Consider the following 18081-nt stretch of genomic DNA (forward strand, 5'->3'; position numbering starts at 1 on the left):
GATGGAGGCACCCTGGGGGTTACACAAGGGATGGAGGCTCCCTTAGGGTTACACAAGGGATGGAGGCTCCCTGGAAGTTACACAAGGGATGGAGGCTGCGGGGGTTTTCACGGGAGATGCAGTGATAGACGCTGTGGGGGTGGGTGGCACACGTCACCCTGTAGGGTACCATGTGGGTCCCAGAGCTGGACCGTGATGGCAAATGGGACCAACGGGTCTCTGTGGTCATAGGGTCGCAGGAGCAGGGCACAGTGGGAGCCTTGGGGAGCCCCAGGTATGGAGCCTGGGGTACAACGGGGTCTGGGTCTCCCCGAGAGCAGGGGGTGGTGATAATCAAGATGCTCAGGGAGGACCCGGGGCAAGAAGGGGCCTCTGCAACAGTGATACCTGGAACACAGCCATTGTGGCTAAGGGGTCTAGGGAGCCCTAGAAAGTGGGGCCGTGAAGGACAAGGGGCCTGGGAGTATCCAGGAACAGAAACACAGATGACCTGAGGGTCCTCTGGAGCATGGGAATGCAGGTTCCCCTGAGCATAGGGTGGTCATGGTCAAGGGGGTCGGTGGTCCTGGGATAAGGAGGACCTGTGCAGTGAGGGTCACCACAGCAGGGCTGTCATGGTCTGGAGGTGCCAGGGAGTGCAGATGGTGATAGTCATGGAGTCTGAAGGAACACCCAAGAGTGAAGGCCATGACTGGGGGCATGACTCCCCTCCTTATATTGATGCTGGGGGTGTTGGGTGGCAGCTGTTTGGGGCAGATCAGGAGGTTCTGAATCACTTGAATTGCTCTGAATTGGGACAGCTGGTCCAGTGAGGATAGAGGGTCCTAGCCTGCCCCTAGAGCAAGGGCTGAATTCCACTTGTTTCTAAGCTGAGCAGACCCATTCTGCCACTGTTCCTTCCTCTGTGCCTCTTTGGCATCACGTTAATTCATTTTTTTCCCCATAGTTAGGGATGTAACAGCCTCCACTCCCAAGTTGCCTGAGGAAACTGCAGAGAACATGCCATCCAAAACTGGCCCTTCCCAAAACAACCCCATGGGGAACCACTGAGGACCCCATCACCTCCCCTCAGTGTGCCTGGTTCCTCAGCACCTGGGTTGAATCAGACCTCAGCCTCATCGCTCCTCAGCCACGGTGGCAACAAACCCCTCTGCTTCGGGGCACCTTTCACTGCTTTCACGGGGCGCCTTGAGAGAGTGGCCGTGGGCAGCTCATCCTACAAACAGCTGCTGAGGGGCTGGAGGAAGGTCTGCCCATGCAGACATTCATCTCCATCCCCGGTACATCCGTTTTAACAGCTTGTCCCAGGCTTTTTGGATGGCGACCAGTTTTCAGCTGATTTCAGCCTCTCCCGCTGAGTCACCGGGAGCTCTGCATCCAGGCTGCATTCGCCCTCTCACCTCAAGGAGAGGAAAAGCCCACGGTGTCAGGGAGCTCAGGGACCCTTTAATCCCTCATCTAGGAGCCAGCCCAGCTCCCAGCACTTAAATGGGGCCAGATCTTCCCTGCATCCAGGGCTGCCTTTCACCATCTTCTGTGGGTCCAGCAGCCAAGGCATTTCCTCTGAACTGGTCAGGGATTCAAATCTTCCTGACATTGTGCAAATTTAAACCTCCTTCTCTTTCAGTTGCCAGGGATCTCTATGGGAATAAACCATTTTTCATGCTTGGGATTTATCTCCTCCTCACCAGTCACACCTGCAAGCGATGAGGCAGAGGGGCCAGAACTGCTGAACCCATTGATGCCATCGATGGCAAGAGGGAGGTGGCAGGGCTCTGGAAGAAACCCTGAGAAATTTTATGAAAAAGAAGGAAAAGTCCATAAAACTCTAACAAAAATGTTCCAGAATGATCCCATTCCTCCCCAGAGCCCCTGCTGCAAGAAGCACAGTGCTGTCTTGACCTGGCAGAACCAAGTTGGGATGCCTAACCCCACTGCAGGTACCTCTGCACCCCTTGGCCACCCTCCCCACAGTGGCACCCAGTGCTGGCAGTGCCACAAGGACCCGTCCTGTGGAGAAAGCTGGTGATGGACAGAGCACACAGCTGCCAGCAGCAGAGAGGGACCACAGACGTGACCAGCAAGGGAAGCAGAGGTCTGAATCCAAGCCCTGAGACAGGCCAGGGTTTGACACACATCTGACAGCCCCAGGCTGCATCCTGTGCCGCACACAGGACTAATTTGGGGCCAGGAGGAGAAGCAGCCTGGGGCAGCTGTGCTGGCTGCCCGTGTTGGCTGTGCAGGGGATCAGTGGGATCGATGGCCTGTATCGAAGGGTTTCGGGGATTCGGTTCCTCCCCGAGGCACACGCAGCCCAGTGACGATGTGCAGCGGAGTCAGAGCTAAATTTAGCCTCAGTTGTGCGTGAGTGTGATGTTTTTATTGTTGCCCTTAAATAAACACATTGTTTGGAGCATGTGGCTTCTGGTTCTGCCTTGCTCAGCCCCGGACCTTTGATGGGCTGTTTCAGTGAAGCTGCTCAAAAGAGGAGAATTAGCAGTTGGTGAGATATATCCCAAGGACTTATTTTCAAAAACGCCCAGGAGCCATCTCCCAGAAACCAACACTGCGCACAAAGCAGTGAGAGTGTGACTTTGGTGGCTGTGGGGAGGTGCTTGTGCTGAGGAAGAGGTTTCTGCTAATTAGAGCTGCTCCATGGGCATGGGATCACATGCTGGAGCCATGGCCATAGTGTTGGAGCTACCAGGCTGGCTTGGGCTGGAGGCAGCAGCGCTGGAGCACCAGCTGTTGGTGATGGGCCCCATCCTGCATCCCATCTAGGATGGGCATCCCACCCCTAGGGCAGGCACAGTCTGCCCTGGCTTTACATCTGCAGGGCAGCAAAAGGCCCACACTTTGCTAGCCCCAAAATAATCAGTTAGAATGACAGCAGGGCACCTCAAAAGAGACACCTCAAACCCTGCCCGGAGCTCCCAGATTGGTCCCAGGACATGTTGGTCCCCCCAGAACTGCTGAGCTTCATGCAGGACAAGGGGAGGCTGCACTGTGGCACTGCCTGTGTGTGAGCTCAGGGTTCGGGCTGCAGGCAGGGACAGGGGCAGACAGGAGCCAGCCCTGCTGCTCCCCAGCCTGACACCACACATTCCACTGGAGCTGCCTGGGAAGGTACAATCCTGCAGGGAGCTCAGCATTGTCTCCCTGCAATGCAGCCCGCGAGCCCAGGACAGGGAGCACAGCCTCCGTGACCTGGTGCAGGGCAGAGCTGTGCCCTGTATGCCCCACAAAGCATGTGCTGGGGCTGGCGAGCTGCCAGTCCCCCCTGGCTGCCTCCTGCCCTCCAAACACTGGGCTACCAGTAATTTTCCATCCTGGCTGCGGGCTCTGCCCTAACGAGATGTTCTCCTATGTCCCTCTAATAGGGCTGGGCCCCATTCAAGTTTCTCTGTTCATTTAAACCCTGAGTCCCCCCCCTTTTTGCTGCTTGAACCTCCCAGCAGTTCTGCAGGATGGCTGCTCTTCCAAGCCCTGTTCTTCCCTGTGCTCACAACCCCTCTGCCTCAGGGCAATGGGATGATTTTGTCCAAAAGCCAGAAGAAAAAAAAAAAAGCCCAACAACCAGCCAAGAAAAATTCCCATGGCTCAGCTGCACTCGGGCCAGGAACAAGGCAGCCCTGGGGACTTCACGGTCAGCTGTTTCCAAAGCTGCCTCTGCACAGGCACCTCTGTCTGGAATTGAAGGTCTGGGTCCATCAGCTGCACTGATCAGCCAAGCACGTCAGAGCCAAGTTGATTTACAGAGGAAGGTGCCTGGCCCTGGAGCACAGTGTGCCCACAGCGTGTGTGCAGCACTGCACTGACTTAAACTCCTTCTCCCGGTGATGAAGCTGCTCAGCTCTGATCTCAGCTTAGGTGTTCCCTTTGTGGGTCTGGAGAGCCACCCACCAACAGGAGACACCTCTTTTGGAGGTCCCATTCCCCAGAGCACACCCACAGCCCCTCTGTGACTTTCTGGGCTGCCTTTGGGCACATGGGACAACCTCCTGCCCATCTCTCTGGAGCAGCCCCCTCCCTCCCTTCCCGCCTCCTCCCAGCCACGGGAGCAGCAGCAGTGCCTGGTCCTGCTGTGCTGCTTCTGTCACGGCTGCACTTCAGAGCCAAGCCAGGCTTTAAATAAATACCTGTCAGCAGAGCCGAGCCCGGGGCTCAGAGTGACGGCATGTGTGTGTTTAGCAAGTTGATAGGCGTGGGACAGAGCAGAGACAGCAGGGTCTCTCTCTTCAGAGGCCAGAGGCTGGCACGTTCTCAAAGGCAGCATTAATCAGCATTTTCAATTGCACAGCATCTGTCACAATGGAGCAAAGTTGCCCACCCTTTCCTTCCCCTGGAGAACGGGATAATGCCCTTTCCAAGGGCTGACTTCTCTGGCTGCAAACTGCTGTGATGGTTTAAGGGCAGGGTGATGGATTGGGAAGATTCAACTGTTCTCAAGAGTTTCCAGTTCCCCAATCTCCAAGTGTGTTTTGGGGACACGGGACAGGCGTGCATGGGCTGCAGCTCCACTGGCTCATTATGTGGAGCATGGCCAGGAGTTGGGGAGGGGGTCCCACTCCTGCCTGGGTACCAGGGAGTCCCACAAGCACATGTCAAAGTCACCTCATGGTGAGACCAGGACGTGGCAGCAGCTGAGGGCACTTGGATCTCAGAACACAGACCACTTTCCCAGGAGTGTGGAGGCCCTCAGTCTGGCCAAGGAGATTTTTTTAAAGCAGATTATATTTGTCTTCTAATAGTACAAGATAAGAAGCAAGCACAGGTGAGCTCAGCAAGCCTCCCACTGAGATAGCAAAATGCTGCTGATCCCTGCACAAGGCTGGATCTGGGTTCTCCCCTCTGTGCTCAAGCTGCAGCCCATTGCCTGCAGGCTACCCATGAAAACAAGCTGCTCTAGCTCAAACCTCTGCCTGGCTGGATACAGATGTCCCTGAGGGGGTCTCTCAGGGAGCCTTGCAGATGGTCACAGAAGCCCTGGGTGGCTTTGGCCCTCCTGTGCTTCTGCAGGCAGAGATTGATCCAGGCAAGCAAAGCCTGCTCCGTTTGTGCTGCCCAGACTCCCAGGACCTCATCAGCACATCCAAAATAAAGGCAGGCAGGGGCCTTGGCCCAGCTTCTTGAGTGGGTGGCAGAGACAAGGGAGGTCTGTCACAGAGGAGGGACAGCAAAGCCTTGGGCAAAACCAGAGGGGGAGTGAATTCCCTGTGCTTGGGTGTGGGAGGAGGACTGGAGGGCTGGGGGCTTCCTCAGGTCACAGGAGTCTGGAGCATCATGGGTTTTCCAGGGGTGCCTGGGTCGGGAGGGGGATGCAGCAGAGCAGAACAGTTCACGTAGGAAGGGCTCCAGCACAGACAGTCCTTGCCCAGGCAGGAGAAGGTGGCTGGAGGGGCCCGAGCAGCCACTTGCAGTCTTTCCTCCTTGCTGGTCCCAAAAGCCTTCTCACAGGAGCAGCCACCCAGGTCCCCTTGCCTGCACCCCTGACCTTCTCCTTGGCCCTCAGCTGATCAATACCTCTGGCTCTGGGGAGATCCATCAATCCTAATGATTTCATCCCACTTCTCACTAATGCACTCTCCTGTTGCACTGCATTTGGGCCACAGAGCTGGCAGATGCTGGGAGAGAGGCTGAGGGCTGGCTAAAGGCATGTCACCACTGTCCCAGGACAGCACTTTAACCCTTTGCAACACAACTCTCTCCACCAGAAGCAGGTCTTCATCTCTTCCTCCCACAGCTCCTGGCTCACGGGACAACCATAAACCTTCCTCCCTCAGCTCTCCAGCTCCTTGGAAAGGCACGTTCAGTATGTTTTGAGTGCCTCAGCCAGGATCTTGGAGCTTTTAACCAAAACCCACCAGTTTTTCTTCACAATCCCTCATTGCCTCTTCACTCAACAATTGCTCCCCTCTGGAGAGCCTCCATCAAACTCCCTGGCAGCTTGTCCCCTTTTTATCCCTGGCCCTTGTAGGAGAAGCACAAGACAAAACTAAGATGAAGTCACCAAGCTGGTTTAGGGAGTGCTGGATACCAGGTGCTGCCCTGGCCCCCAGCTCGGGGGCTTTACATCCAATCCTTGTGTTGAACAGCCCTGGAAAGGGTGGGTTGCACCAGTGGGTGCCAGATACCCATCCAGACCCACTTTCCTTCCACTCTCCAGGTTCTCCCGAGTCGGGGGGTTGCACATTCCCGGGGTAAAATCACCCTTGATGTTGCTGCTGCCTGTGTGACCAAATTGCTGGTTTACAGCTGGTCCTGGCAGGGCTGCTGGAGTCCCATCCCACATGCTGGCCTGGACCAGACAGGGGGCTCTGACCCAGCCTGGCACTGACCTTCGCTGTGAATCTGATCACACGCACCCCATCAATAACTGAGTGCAAGGACACTAAATGAGCTGTCACAGCCAATTAACATGCTGGGCTTAATCGGCTTGTGGGCTTTCAGAGAGGAGGTGAGGGGCCAGCTCCAGGCTGAAGGGGACAGGGAGAGGCAGGGTGAGGGGTTCCATGGATCATACGGCTGTGGCATCACCTCACTGGTGTGGGGACACCCCAGCCCCAGGCAGAGCCAGCAGAGAGGGATGGGCAGCAGCGGGGTGACTGGTGTCAGACACCCCACACAGGGCTTTGGCCCCAGGGCAGACCCTCTCGCTAGGAGAGCAGCCAGCCACAATTGCCAAACCCAAAAGGGTTCCACTTAAAGCCAGGAGGGATCTCAGTGGCTGTTGTTGAGTGCCTCTCAATTAATTAGCATCCTGCTGATTCTACAATTGAGGCGATTGCTCAGGAGATTAAATCGGTCTCTGCCATGAAGCAGATGCTGTTCCCAAGGCCTGATTCGCAGTGATTTTCCTTTTCCTGTGCTGTCCTGCCCTGTTGAGTCAGCTGAAGCTCCAGGGTGCTGGGCACAGCCTGGTCAGCCAGGATGCAGGGGAGCTCCAGGAGGGTGGTATTGCTCAGTTAAATGCCATTGCATCCCCAGGGAGGGCTCGCTTGGAGGATGCTGGTGTGAATCCAGAGCAGTGCTCATCAGGGGAGGCCTGGCCATCCAGGGAGGCCACGATCTGTTCACCCCATTCTGCCTGCATCAGCAGGGACAGGCTCACAGCCACACAGTTAGAGCTCCATTTGTGCACCTGAGAGCCCAAACTGAAAGGAAAAATCACAGCTCAGCCTCCAGGCTTAGTAAATCCACCATGACTGCAGTGAACCCTGCTGATCTGGTGCAAATCTGGGGTAACACTGCTGGTTCCACTGGAGCCAGCCCAAATTCATGGGCAGTACAGTAGAGTAGAGCTCTGCCCAGGAGGTTTGGCTCCACTCCATCAGCACTCCTTGGGTCTCCACCAGCACAGCTGAGGGGGGGCTCTTCTCTAAAAGTCTTTGCAAAGGGTGACTCCCACCAGTGACTTTGTTAATGGTGCCCAGGGGCTGTGCATGGCTCCCCTGCCATGCTCAGGAGCCCTCCACTCCCTGACCCCAGATGCAGAGCTGCCCCAATAGTAAAAGTGGCCATTCAGCCACCCATGGGCACAAAGAGCAGTTAGGAAAGGGGCTGCAGGATCCACCAGCTCCCACTCCCCCAGGTGTCAGTTAAACACCCAAAACCCAGGAATTTCACGTTTGTAAGAGAGGTGAAGGGAAGAAACTCATCTGAAGTCCTTGCTGTCCTGTTCCTAGGCACAGAGAAATCTGAGGGGAGTAAGCCTGGGACTTGTCTTGCAGTTTCTCAAGCTCAGCTGCAGGAAAAGTGGTATTTCTTAGAGTGAAGCTATTTTTCACTGATTTACAGGATCCCAGCATAAACTGAAGACAGTTTCCAAGCTTTAAAGCAATTTTCACCCTTCAGGTCCCTCCTCCATTTCTTAGGCTAATTGAAGGTAACATGGTTTTAATGAGTAGCTGTCAAGAGGAACTTGAGCCTGAAACAGAGACAAGAGCAGCACGCAGAGCATTTGAGTGCCATGACTCCAGCACAGTTCTGGTATCACAACATCAGGCATTAAAGACACACTAAGAAGGGAACAGCAGTATGAAATGGTCCTGGGGTGCTGCTGCACTCCTACACCTTCCAGTTAGAGATGGAGAGAAGCAGGTTCCGTGGGTCATATTTCCAAAGGGGCTGAGCTGATGAGCAGAGGAACCTCACCTTCCCTCAGGGAATGCCAGCTGCTTTCCCCGTGACTTCAGCAATGCCACATCCTGACCCAGCAGGATGCAGTGCTGCAGATGTGGCCCTGCCCAGGAACGTGCACCAAGGCAGCCCCATCCCTCACCTGCTGCATCAGCACAATGTGCTGCTCCCCTGAGACGCTGTGCCTGGAACTCTGCACCCAGACCCAACCAGAGAGCACCCTGAGGTGGAACACACTGCACTCTGCAAACCCCATCTGTGTCCCTGCATGCTCCTCACACCCCAAACCCTGCTCAGCCCAGCTGCTGCCCGTGCCTCACCTCAACCCAGCAGAGGAAAAGTGGTTTCTGTCCTAAAACACAAGGGATTCCTGCCTTGCACAGGTTTAGCTGAGAAACCCGAAGAAGGTACATTTTCCCCAAGGTGTGGGGGAGCACTGCAAAGAGCTGCAACTCCTCACAAAGGCTAACGAAAGGCAACAGACCACTGTGTCCTGCCAATCCAGACAGAAAGGATACTAAGGCCACTGGCACTGCATGGCAGCCTGCCACGAGGAATAACTCTTCAAAAATAGAAGCATGCTAATCTCAGGAACCTGCTGGTATTGTCAATGACATTAATGAAGTGTTTCGAAAATCAGAACAAATGCCTTGGCTTTTTGGGGCTGTGCCACCCCTTGTAATCTTCCACACCAGCCGAGGAGTGGTCCGGGGGCAGCCACTGCTCCTGTGCCTCTCTGCTCCCCTGGGAGCAGCCCCCCGGGAGCAGCAGCCTGGGGTCGGCTCTGGCAGGATCCCAGTGAGCTTGGAGCCTGCACAGGGAAGCCTGGCCAGCCCTCGGGGAAGAGGCTCCAAGAGCAATTTCCTCTGTGAAGCAAACCAACCAAGCACACTCGATGGAAACAGTGCCCAGGGGAGGTGGAAGCTCACTGCCTCCTCTTCCCTCATTTTCAATCCTTGTCTAAAGCCCCCTCTGGGTTCTTTTTCACTCTCTCCAGCTCCTGCCTCCTTCTCTCCTCTACCTGCAGTTTATTTCCCGAGATGTTACACTGTTTACAATGGTAAGTGGAGGCACTTGAGGATCCCTTCAAATGATGGGGAACCACACTGAATACTGACCTGCCTCCTGAGAGCCTCCCCCTCTCCCTTCCTCCCCTGCTTTCCCATCTTCTCACCTCCCATCTCCTACCCAAGCAGACCCAAAGGGATCTGCTGTGGCTGACATTCCCTGCCTTGCTCCATGCAGCTGCCTGCCTCTCCAGGCACACTGCTCCTATGGCCAGGTGCTTCCAGGGATACTGTGGGTGGTGACTTCTCCAAGGCTGCTTTTCTTGCCCCTTGGCACCCAGGACAGCTCCTTCCAACGAGTGGTGGGGAAAAGAGGGCAGATGCAGCTTTACTTCTTTTCCCTGTCTGTCATTGTCCCAGTAAAGTCATCAGGACATGTAGAAACGGGAAAAGCCAAAGGCAGAGCACATCTCCATCCACCAATGGACAGTAAATTTGTCCCTGGCAGAAGGGCTTGGAATTTCTGGGTAGTATGTGTTGAGCACTGGGCTCAGGCTGGCAGACAGAGGACAACCTGCTGGTCTCTTGCCTTTCTGATCTCTCTGAATCACAGCCTTTAAACACACACAGAGTCAATCCTAACGCCACTTCCTGGCCTTTCCAGATGAGGAATAAGCAAGTAGTACTTTGTGAAGGAGAGAACAGCAGAAGCCAGGGTGCTAAGACCTCCACAGCTCACCAGAGTGCTGTAGGGCCCCTTGGAGCACTGACTGCTCCAGCATGGGGCAAGTCCTGCCCTCTCTCAGGTAGTCCCCAGGACACTGCGTGCTCAGCACATCTCACACCAGCTGAAGGGGCACAGCCAAGTGTCTGTCCATCTCCTTCCCTAGCTACTCTTTCTTGCCAGCTTTCTCCCCACTTCCCTCTTTCTGCAGCAAGCAGTAATGCTTCATTTTCATTGCCAACCATGACATCCACTCTTCTCGTATGCTCAAATCTAGGACAAGGCAGCTCGACTTAAAACTCTGCTTTGAATCTCACTTGACTTGTGTTTTTGCCTGCCAGATGCAACAGAAAAGCCACTTAGGCACCCAGTTTAATCTCACAGGCCTAATAGGGTTCTCATTACCTACAGCCAAAAGCAGTTGTGGTGGGACCTGCACAAAGCCAATGGCTTAAGCTCAGACTTGAATTAGATTGCTTCATCAGCACAAAACACAGCAGGTTACACCCACCAGAGTTCAGCTCCCAAAGCAAGTCTTGCAAAGCAAATCTATCAGACCTAAGTTGGAGCACACACGACCTTCCCCCGTTACTCATTCGTGTGACAGGATGAAACCAGACCAGTCTGTTATCCTTGCACCAGTTTTTGCCCAAAAGTCCCGACAGTTCTGCTCAGGATTTTGTGCTCAGGCCCCATCAACTCTAGGAAATGCACTGCTGTGCAGGCACGATCAGGAAAACAGACCTGTGGGCTGAGCACTGCCCACTTGGCCATCCTGCAGGGGAGGGGAGAAGAGCAGAGAGTGGGAAAAGCACTTAAAAGTTATCAGATATGTGGCAGCCTTGAAGAAGCTTAGCAGTAAGGGTTTAATGGGACTGACCAAGGAAACCAGAATGATTTCTGAGATGGGGAATCTTTTAGCTCTGACAAGCACTTATCAAGCAGGCATCTGAGCTCTGGCAGATGCAGCAGAGCAGTGGAAATCTGGCTGGCATATTTGCTGCAGCACTGCCTACAAACCAGAGGACAAAACACTCTCAACAAGGGAGTGTTGCCTTCACTTGCCAAGAAACTGAGGCAAGGAACAGCTTTGGGTTGCCTCCTGCCAGGCAGAGGCAGTGCTAGATGAATAGCTAGGTTTATTTAAAAAAATCATCAACTCCTGTGCCATGTGCTGTGTTCCTGGACAATGTGTTTTATAAAAGGCACATCTGGGGACAGAGGCAGCTCTGTGTGAAGAAAGCATTCACACTGTGAATTCACACTGCCTCTACTGAATCACATCACATCTCTGCTAAGTAACTGGTTCCATGAATGAAGCTTTTGTAATGTCTGGTTACCAAAAAATGGGTAGGAAATCACCGATAAAGGTCAAAAAGGCTTGTGCTCCTAATTCAGCTGGGTGCCACCACTGTGCCTCTCATAAAAATAATATGTTGTGTTACAGTATGTCAGTTCTCAGAACATTTCTTCCTGCTGCTCCTCCTGGTTGCTGCTGGTCCAGATGACACCACCCGTGGCTCCCAGGCTGGCAGGAGCAAAATAAATAAATCAAAAAACCCGAAAATAAATCAATGCCAGGGGACAAACTAAGACATTGTGTAGAGCAAAGGAGATAAAGGAAGAAACATGAATGTTTTGTGAAAAGGTAATTTAGATAGGTGAGAAATTGTGTGTGTCTGTGCTGGTTGCAGAGCTCTTTGTATTTAAGTGGGATCAGCCCTCCACAGCTGCCACTTCAGCTTGAGAAAAACACACAGAGGAGATAAACAAGAGGAGCTGAGAGTTTTACAAGAAGTTAATGTGAAACCAATTGAAAAAAGCTTCTTGTCACAGATGGACTTACACTTGCCTCCCTTGCAGCACTGAGCACAGCTCTGACATGGTACATGAAGTCTATGGAAGCCAATTCCCACCTCCCACCCACCACTCTGCAACAAAGTCGAGGTAACATGGAGCCATCTCAGTCCATCTTGTGTTCCTAAAAAATGTAATTTATAAAATCAATAGCACACTGATTGGCTGGCAGAGTCTCTCCCACAACCTGAGCAAAGAGCCAGGACCCACATGGGATAAGTCAGACAGGAATTACTTCCACCCTCACATGACTGCACAAATGTAGCTCCCCACCTGCAAGAGCAGAACAATGATAGAAGCAGGACTGCATTATCTGTCATGGCCACACTTTATAAAAGACCTGGACTTTTCAATTTGATTTTTCTGCTGCAGGACGATTAGCAACAGACTTTTCACACTACAAGCATTTCCTTACAAAATATTTATTCAGCATAAAAATTCAGAAATGGACAAGAGACAAAAGCTTCATGAAAATGCATAAGCTATTATGTGCCATTAAGTCATTAAGTGCAGCAGCATTTGATCCTGCCACATACTTAAAATACTTTTGTCAGGCACAGTTTCCAATCAGTCTCCTGTGGCAGGACAGCTGAGGTGGAGTCACCAAGATGTTTGTGAAGCCAGAACACTGTCCCCTCTCACCACCTCCACAGGCTGAGCTTGAACTTCTCTGGCCAAGGAATGGCCACGCACCCTTTGTACTTGTTTGAAGCATCCGATATCCAGGTGCATCTGCAAGTCCAGTAACAACAACTCAGAGATTTGGATCTTGGTGTCACCTCCCAGTAACTCCCACAGAAGAGGAAGTGCTCAGTATCATCAGGATCTGGCTCCTCCACTTAAGTATTCTGCAAGGTCCACCTTCTACAGAGGCTTAGAAGCACCCATAAGATGTCTCATACCTGCTTCCAAAGGACAACCATCCTGAAGACTGCAGGAACCAAGTCCTATGGACATAACCATCTGTTTTCTGTCTCCAATCCAGTGGGACTTCAGATGATCTAGGTTTAAGGGCATCCACCACTGTGCTGTTTAGCAAGTTCCAAATCCAGTCACTTCTACTGGCAAGGATGACACTTACTAGGGTCATTTTGCTAGGATTATTTAGATGGATCAGAAGGAAGGAAACTCGGTTCATTTGCTCTGTCCCTTCTACTAACCAAATTTAGTAATCAGAAGAATTTCTCATGGGAAAACAGATAGCTCAGAGGCTGATAATGGGGGAAAATTTCCATTTAAGTTGCTGCTTTTGATCCGGTCCAGACTTGACTCTTTGTTGCCTTCTGCTGTCTCCTCTAAAATACCCCTCACAGAAACACATCCATCACAAAAGCCACTGGCATCAAACAGGAACATTCTCTACCCTGTGCAGCACCAAGGTCACAAGAGTCAAAAAGGGAGAGAGAGGACAAGGCAGCACATGAGACCTGTGCTGCCACTTGTTATGTGGGTTTGAGGAGGTATTTTTCCCCAGGGCACTGTGTAAAGAAGTCAGCAAAACATTCCTGCCTCACAAAGAGTACCTGTTCCACCACAGTGTGTAAGAAATGAAAAAAAAAAATTAATGCTGCTTGCACTGCATTTTTTTCCACATCACTGGGGCTCTCCAAAGAACAGGGAACCTGGAAACAGCTGTTCAAAAAATCAACACCTGTTTCCAGGAGGTTGGAAGGGGAAGGGCAAGACAAGATACATAAATTACACTTCTTCCAGATCTGGTATTGTAAACATCAATTTGGAAGAATAATAAATATTAATTACCCTTTTAGAAAATCCTCTCACAGCCTTTCAGCCACCTAGCAAACACTGTATCTGCAAATCCTCAGGAGTGCAATGAGTAAGCTGTAAAGCTATTCAGTGATGTGATGTGATCTATTTTTTATGCCCTTGCCCTCTGCCTTTAAAATCTGCACTAGTCCCATCCAAAGATGCTACAGAGAATTCCCATTAATGGACAGGGAGCCTGCCCCTCCCCAGATTGATTCACTTTTCTGTGACAGACAGGCTGCAAATCTCTCTGTGTCACCCACTTCATGTTCTTCAGGCTTTTAACCATCTGCTTCCGTGAACTTTCTTTTCCCATAGTTCTGGACCAGACTGGAAGCTGTGATTTGGGAAGCCTGTCCCTTTTCCCAGCACTGGAAATCATTCAGCCCTTTCTGGCCAAGCTGGAACAAAGCTCGTTCCAACTCATCCAGCCGGGCCACCAGCGCCGACGTGTCCTCGTTGTAGGCGTTCTGAGAGGAGTCCATGATGCGACGGAAACGGTTGATGAACGTCTAAAAAGTGATAAAACACAATTACTGACAGCTAACACAGAGGCCCCCTCAGCTCAAACACTGCAGGCCTGAGCTTTCAAGACTGAAAAGCCAAAAATGTAGGCTCCAGTTCACAACTAGCCCATGGTCTGCAACCAGCGCTTATTAACCTTGGATACAAAGGCAAAACCACGTCGTGCCTGAGCTGGGAGAGCAGGGGCCTGATACACTGGAGGGGAAGCAAACACAGAATTAGATTTTGGCTGCTTCCTAACGACAGGCTCGAGGAGACCACAGGGCACAACGCACTTGCAATCCATTCCATCTCACTTCACAAGTTGCTTTAGAGAGGGTGGAATGAATCTCACGCCACAGCAGCTGCTGCAGGAATGTACAGGCTGCAACTTGTGAACAACTTGGCAGTTCAGCCAAAATGCCACTGAAAAGTGGGTTTTTTCAGTATGCTAGAAAAATTATGCTAGAAAAACACTTAACTGTTACAAAAGTCAAAAAAACCCTAATCTACTGCTTATAAATATCATCTTCAAAAGTTAAGCAACAAGACATTTAAGGATTTTTACTTCCCTCTCTGTCTTTATTTTTGGGAGTGAAAAAAGAAAGGGTCAAAACTCTTTGAAAACTGTGCTGTGTTATTTCAGAAGCTGATTTTAGAATCATCAGAACTTACAGGAGAAATATAAATTAATAACTCTCACTTTGACTGTGTCACCAAATAGTTATATTTTGCATTTATTGTTCCTGAATATTTCAAAGAGGGTTTTTTTTTTTTAGTTTGTTCATTTTTCAAGTCAGCAAAACTCCCCTCCTGTTTGCTTTTAACAAAGCAAAAACCTTGTGTGCTTTGATTTTTCTGTCAATAAGTAATGAGTTCTGCTGTGTTTTGTTTTTTTCCTAAAATGCCCATTAGCAGAAGGAGAAAAGACAAGGAAAGGCGTGGTCACCTCCTCAATGCACAAAGCACGTTTTCAGTGGACAATTCCAAGAAAACAGCAGCATTTTAAAGCCTCTCTGCATCAGCCTTAATGCAAAGCACAGAGAATGAAAAAAAAATGCAACAGCAATCATCCCCAGCCCACTTAGAGACCTGGCTGAAGAGATGTCAGAGCTCTTAGTGGTTATGGTTAAAAGCTCAGGGAGCACTGAAGTCCGGAAGCTGGCAAAGAGGGTATCTATCTTTCAAAAGAGAAAAAGGGAGATGGAAAGGGAGGAAGGAAGAGCCAGGGAATTATAAATCCATCAGTATCAATTGCTGGAAACATAATGGAACGAGCAGACTATACATAAACTTCTGCAAGAGAATAAAAGAGTAACAGCCAATGTGGACTTGCCAAGAACAAACTCCGAGGGACCAGCCTCGGTTCCTGTTGTGGAAGGATGCCAGGCTTGCACAGGGAGGAAAACAGTGGAGGGGTATCTGTTATGGAGCATTCTTGGAAGATTTAGCCAGGCCACCCCATAGATGGTTGGGAAAGACAACCATCACCCATAGCTCCTGTCAGGAGGGAAGAACATAATGAGTGGAGTTCCACGGGGGTCTATCTGGAACCGAGTATTGTTTGAGTTGTTAATTAATAAGTTTACTAAAGGAATAGAAGTTGTGCTTATTAAATCAGCAAATAACATGCAGGAGAAGGAGGAGGGGTGACTGCAGGCATGCTGTGGAGCAGAACTCCTAATTCGTAACGATCCTGACAAATTAGTAAGGTGTAAAAACAACAGGATGTAATTCACCCAGGACTAACACGAGGTTTTGCATTAAGGCAGAAATAGGGAATTGTACAAAGTCAGGAAGAGAAACAATTGTCTGTGTATGAAACCTGTATCATCTCACTGTGGACTGCAGACCAACCACAGAGCAGTCACTGCATCGTGACAAACGAGATGCTGCACCACGATGAACAACGAGCATCACAGCCTAAAAAGTTCACAAAGTAACCCTTTTGTTTTCATCAGCACAAGTCCTGAGCACCAGACTGTGCTGTTCAGGGCATGGCAGAGCGGATGCAGATCCACTGGAAAGATCCCAGAAATAAGGACAATAAGAGATTAGAAAACACGACCCACAGACAGATATCAAATGAACTGGGACTGCTGCAGGAAGGAAGAGAATACTCTGTCCTCAGCATTTACTTTGTGCAAGACAAACAGAACAGAGCTTGTATTGCTGTGAAGGAGCTTTGGTTTAGACATCAGAGCAAACCTTCTATGATTAGGGTGAAGAAGCACTGAAACAGATGGCCCAGAGCAGTGTGAGGTCTCATTGTTACACAGCTTTAAAAACAGGGTAGAAAAACTGAAACAACAGTGAGTGAATTCATTCTGCCTTGCAGCACAGGCACAATTAAATGACCTTACATCTTCTCTAGTTTTGTTTTATAATACTTTTTGAAACACCATATTGACAGGGCAGGAACTCTAGGCTGAAGTTACACTCCTGGATGCGCACTTGAAGCTTCCAGCAGTAGGCAAGAGGGTCATCCTACAGCTTGATCTAGAAACTCATAATCAGTCCAGAAGTCATTTGGATAAAACCAGGATATTTTTCCTGAAGACTGCTGAGCAGCTGGGAAAAACAGGAAGACAGAAGAATGCAAAACCAAATTTCAAGCCTTAGTTCAGATACTTGCCTGCAGGATACTCTGAGCTATCTCAGGATTCTCCGGATTGTCAAAATTCAGGAGCTGTGAGCCAAACCCATAGTAGTAGGGCCCCATTTTATGCAGATCAACCACATTGGCATCAGCACTGAACACTGTCCTCCAGGCTTCCTTGTAGATCTTTGGCAGTTCCACAGAAATGATTCTCCTTTTGCTGTCATGTAGCCCTTTAGCAAGCCACAGTGGGATTTCCAGCTTCGATCCCTGGAGGAACGAGAGAAACCAAAAGTTGCGCTTTCCATGAAAATACACATTAAGCAGCCCCAAAGACAGACAATGAACTTCATTAATGAAGATCCAGCATTACAGAAACACAGTTTTGTTTCCGGCACAGTCTGCTGTGACCGCAGCATAAAACAGACACGCTTGTAGGGATGTTATCACTGCAAGACTCGGCAAGTGGGGGTTTTATCGATGCTCTACAGCTTAATAATTGTCAGATTATTAAACACCAGAAGGGAAAAAAATAAAAATCAAAACAAACAAACAAACAAACAAAAACAAACAAAAAAACCCCCCAAAAAACAAAAACAAAAAAAAACCAAAACCAAACGTACAAAGTGCATATGATAAAAGTAAAAATAACTTTTAAAAAAGTAGCGGGAAGCATCAATTCCATTGCAGTGACCGCGGAAACTGCGGGCGGACGGGGCTGGGGGGTGGGACACGAGGTGGGGGCGAGGCGGCGGCCCCGGGGCAGTCCCGTATCCCCCCGGGGGTGGTTCTTATCCCCGTCCCCGTCCCCCGTTACCTCCGGGACGGACTCGGCGCTGCCGGCCCCCTGCCCCAGCGCCAGGGCCAGGCGCGGCAGGGCGCTCTCGGCGCGCCCCGGCAGCTTCTCCTGCGACATCAGGATGTCGTCCAGCGACAGGAAGTTCTCCTCCAGCCCCAGGCCGGGGCCCACCGGGAAATACGCCTCGGCCATGGCCCGGAGCGGCCCCGGGAGCGGCCCCGGGAGCGGGACCCGCCGGATCGGGGCTCCCGCGCAGCCCGCCCGGCACCGCCCGCCGCCCGCACTGCGCATGCGCGGCCCCGGGCAATGCGCGAAACCCGGCCTGGAGCGCGCCGGGATCGGGAATGGGGGAAAACAAGGACTGGATCGCCGCTGGAATCTCTAATGGGGAAAACCCGGACGGCATCGGGGCTGAGATCCAGAATGGGGGGAAGGCCAGACTGGATTGGGACTGGAATCATGAATGTGAGGATCAGGGCTAGTATCTCTAATGGGGGAAACCTGGCCTGGATCGGGGCTGGTATGGGGAATGGGGGAAAACCGGGACTGGATCGAGGCTGGAAGCTCTAATGGGGGTAACACGGACTGGAGCGAGGCTGTGATCAGGAATGGGGGAATGGATTAGGGATGGAATCATGAATGGGGGAAACCCAGCCTGAATTGGGGCTGGAATACAAAATCAGGG

At 51.3% G+C, this 18081-nt stretch overlaps 1 protein-coding gene across 1 annotated transcript; it reads right to left on the minus strand.

Moving 5' to 3' along the window:
* Window positions 1-13005: 13005 nt before the first annotated feature.
* GINS3 (GINS complex subunit 3) lies at window positions 13006-17633 on the minus strand. Its single transcript, XM_027685335.1, has 3 exons — window positions 17415-17633; window positions 16634-16867; window positions 13006-14006 (listed from the first exon to the last, which is right to left on the minus strand). Exons 1-3 carry the CDS (start codon window positions 17586-17588, stop codon window positions 13776-13778), a joined length of 639 nt encoding a protein of 212 aa, XP_027541136.1. The 5' UTR covers window positions 17589-17633; the 3' UTR covers window positions 13006-13775.
* Window positions 17634-18081: the final 448 nt, after the last annotated feature.

The sequence above is a fragment of the Neopelma chrysocephalum genome, unplaced genomic scaffold (assembly GCF_003984885.1).
Source record: "Neopelma chrysocephalum unplaced genomic scaffold, ASM398488v2 Primary Assembly neopelma1_68b, whole genome shotgun sequence".
Taxonomy (NCBI): domain Eukaryota; kingdom Metazoa; phylum Chordata; class Aves; order Passeriformes; family Pipridae; genus Neopelma; species Neopelma chrysocephalum.

Bases quoted from the DNA above. Each gene is read 5' to 3' on its own strand.
- GINS3 (XM_027685335.1), bottom strand. From the start codon at position 17,588: ATGGCCGAGGCGTATTTCCCGGTGGGCCCCGGCCTGGGGCTGGAGGAG. The intron at 16,868-17,414 runs GTAACGGGGGAC...TCGTTCCTCCAG, and splicing joins GCGCCGAGTCCGTCCCGGAG to GGATCGAAGCTGGAAATCCC. The intron at 14,007-16,633 runs GCAAGTATCTGA...ATCACTTTTTAG, and splicing joins TAGCTCAGAGTATCCTGCAG to ACGTTCATCAACCGTTTCCG.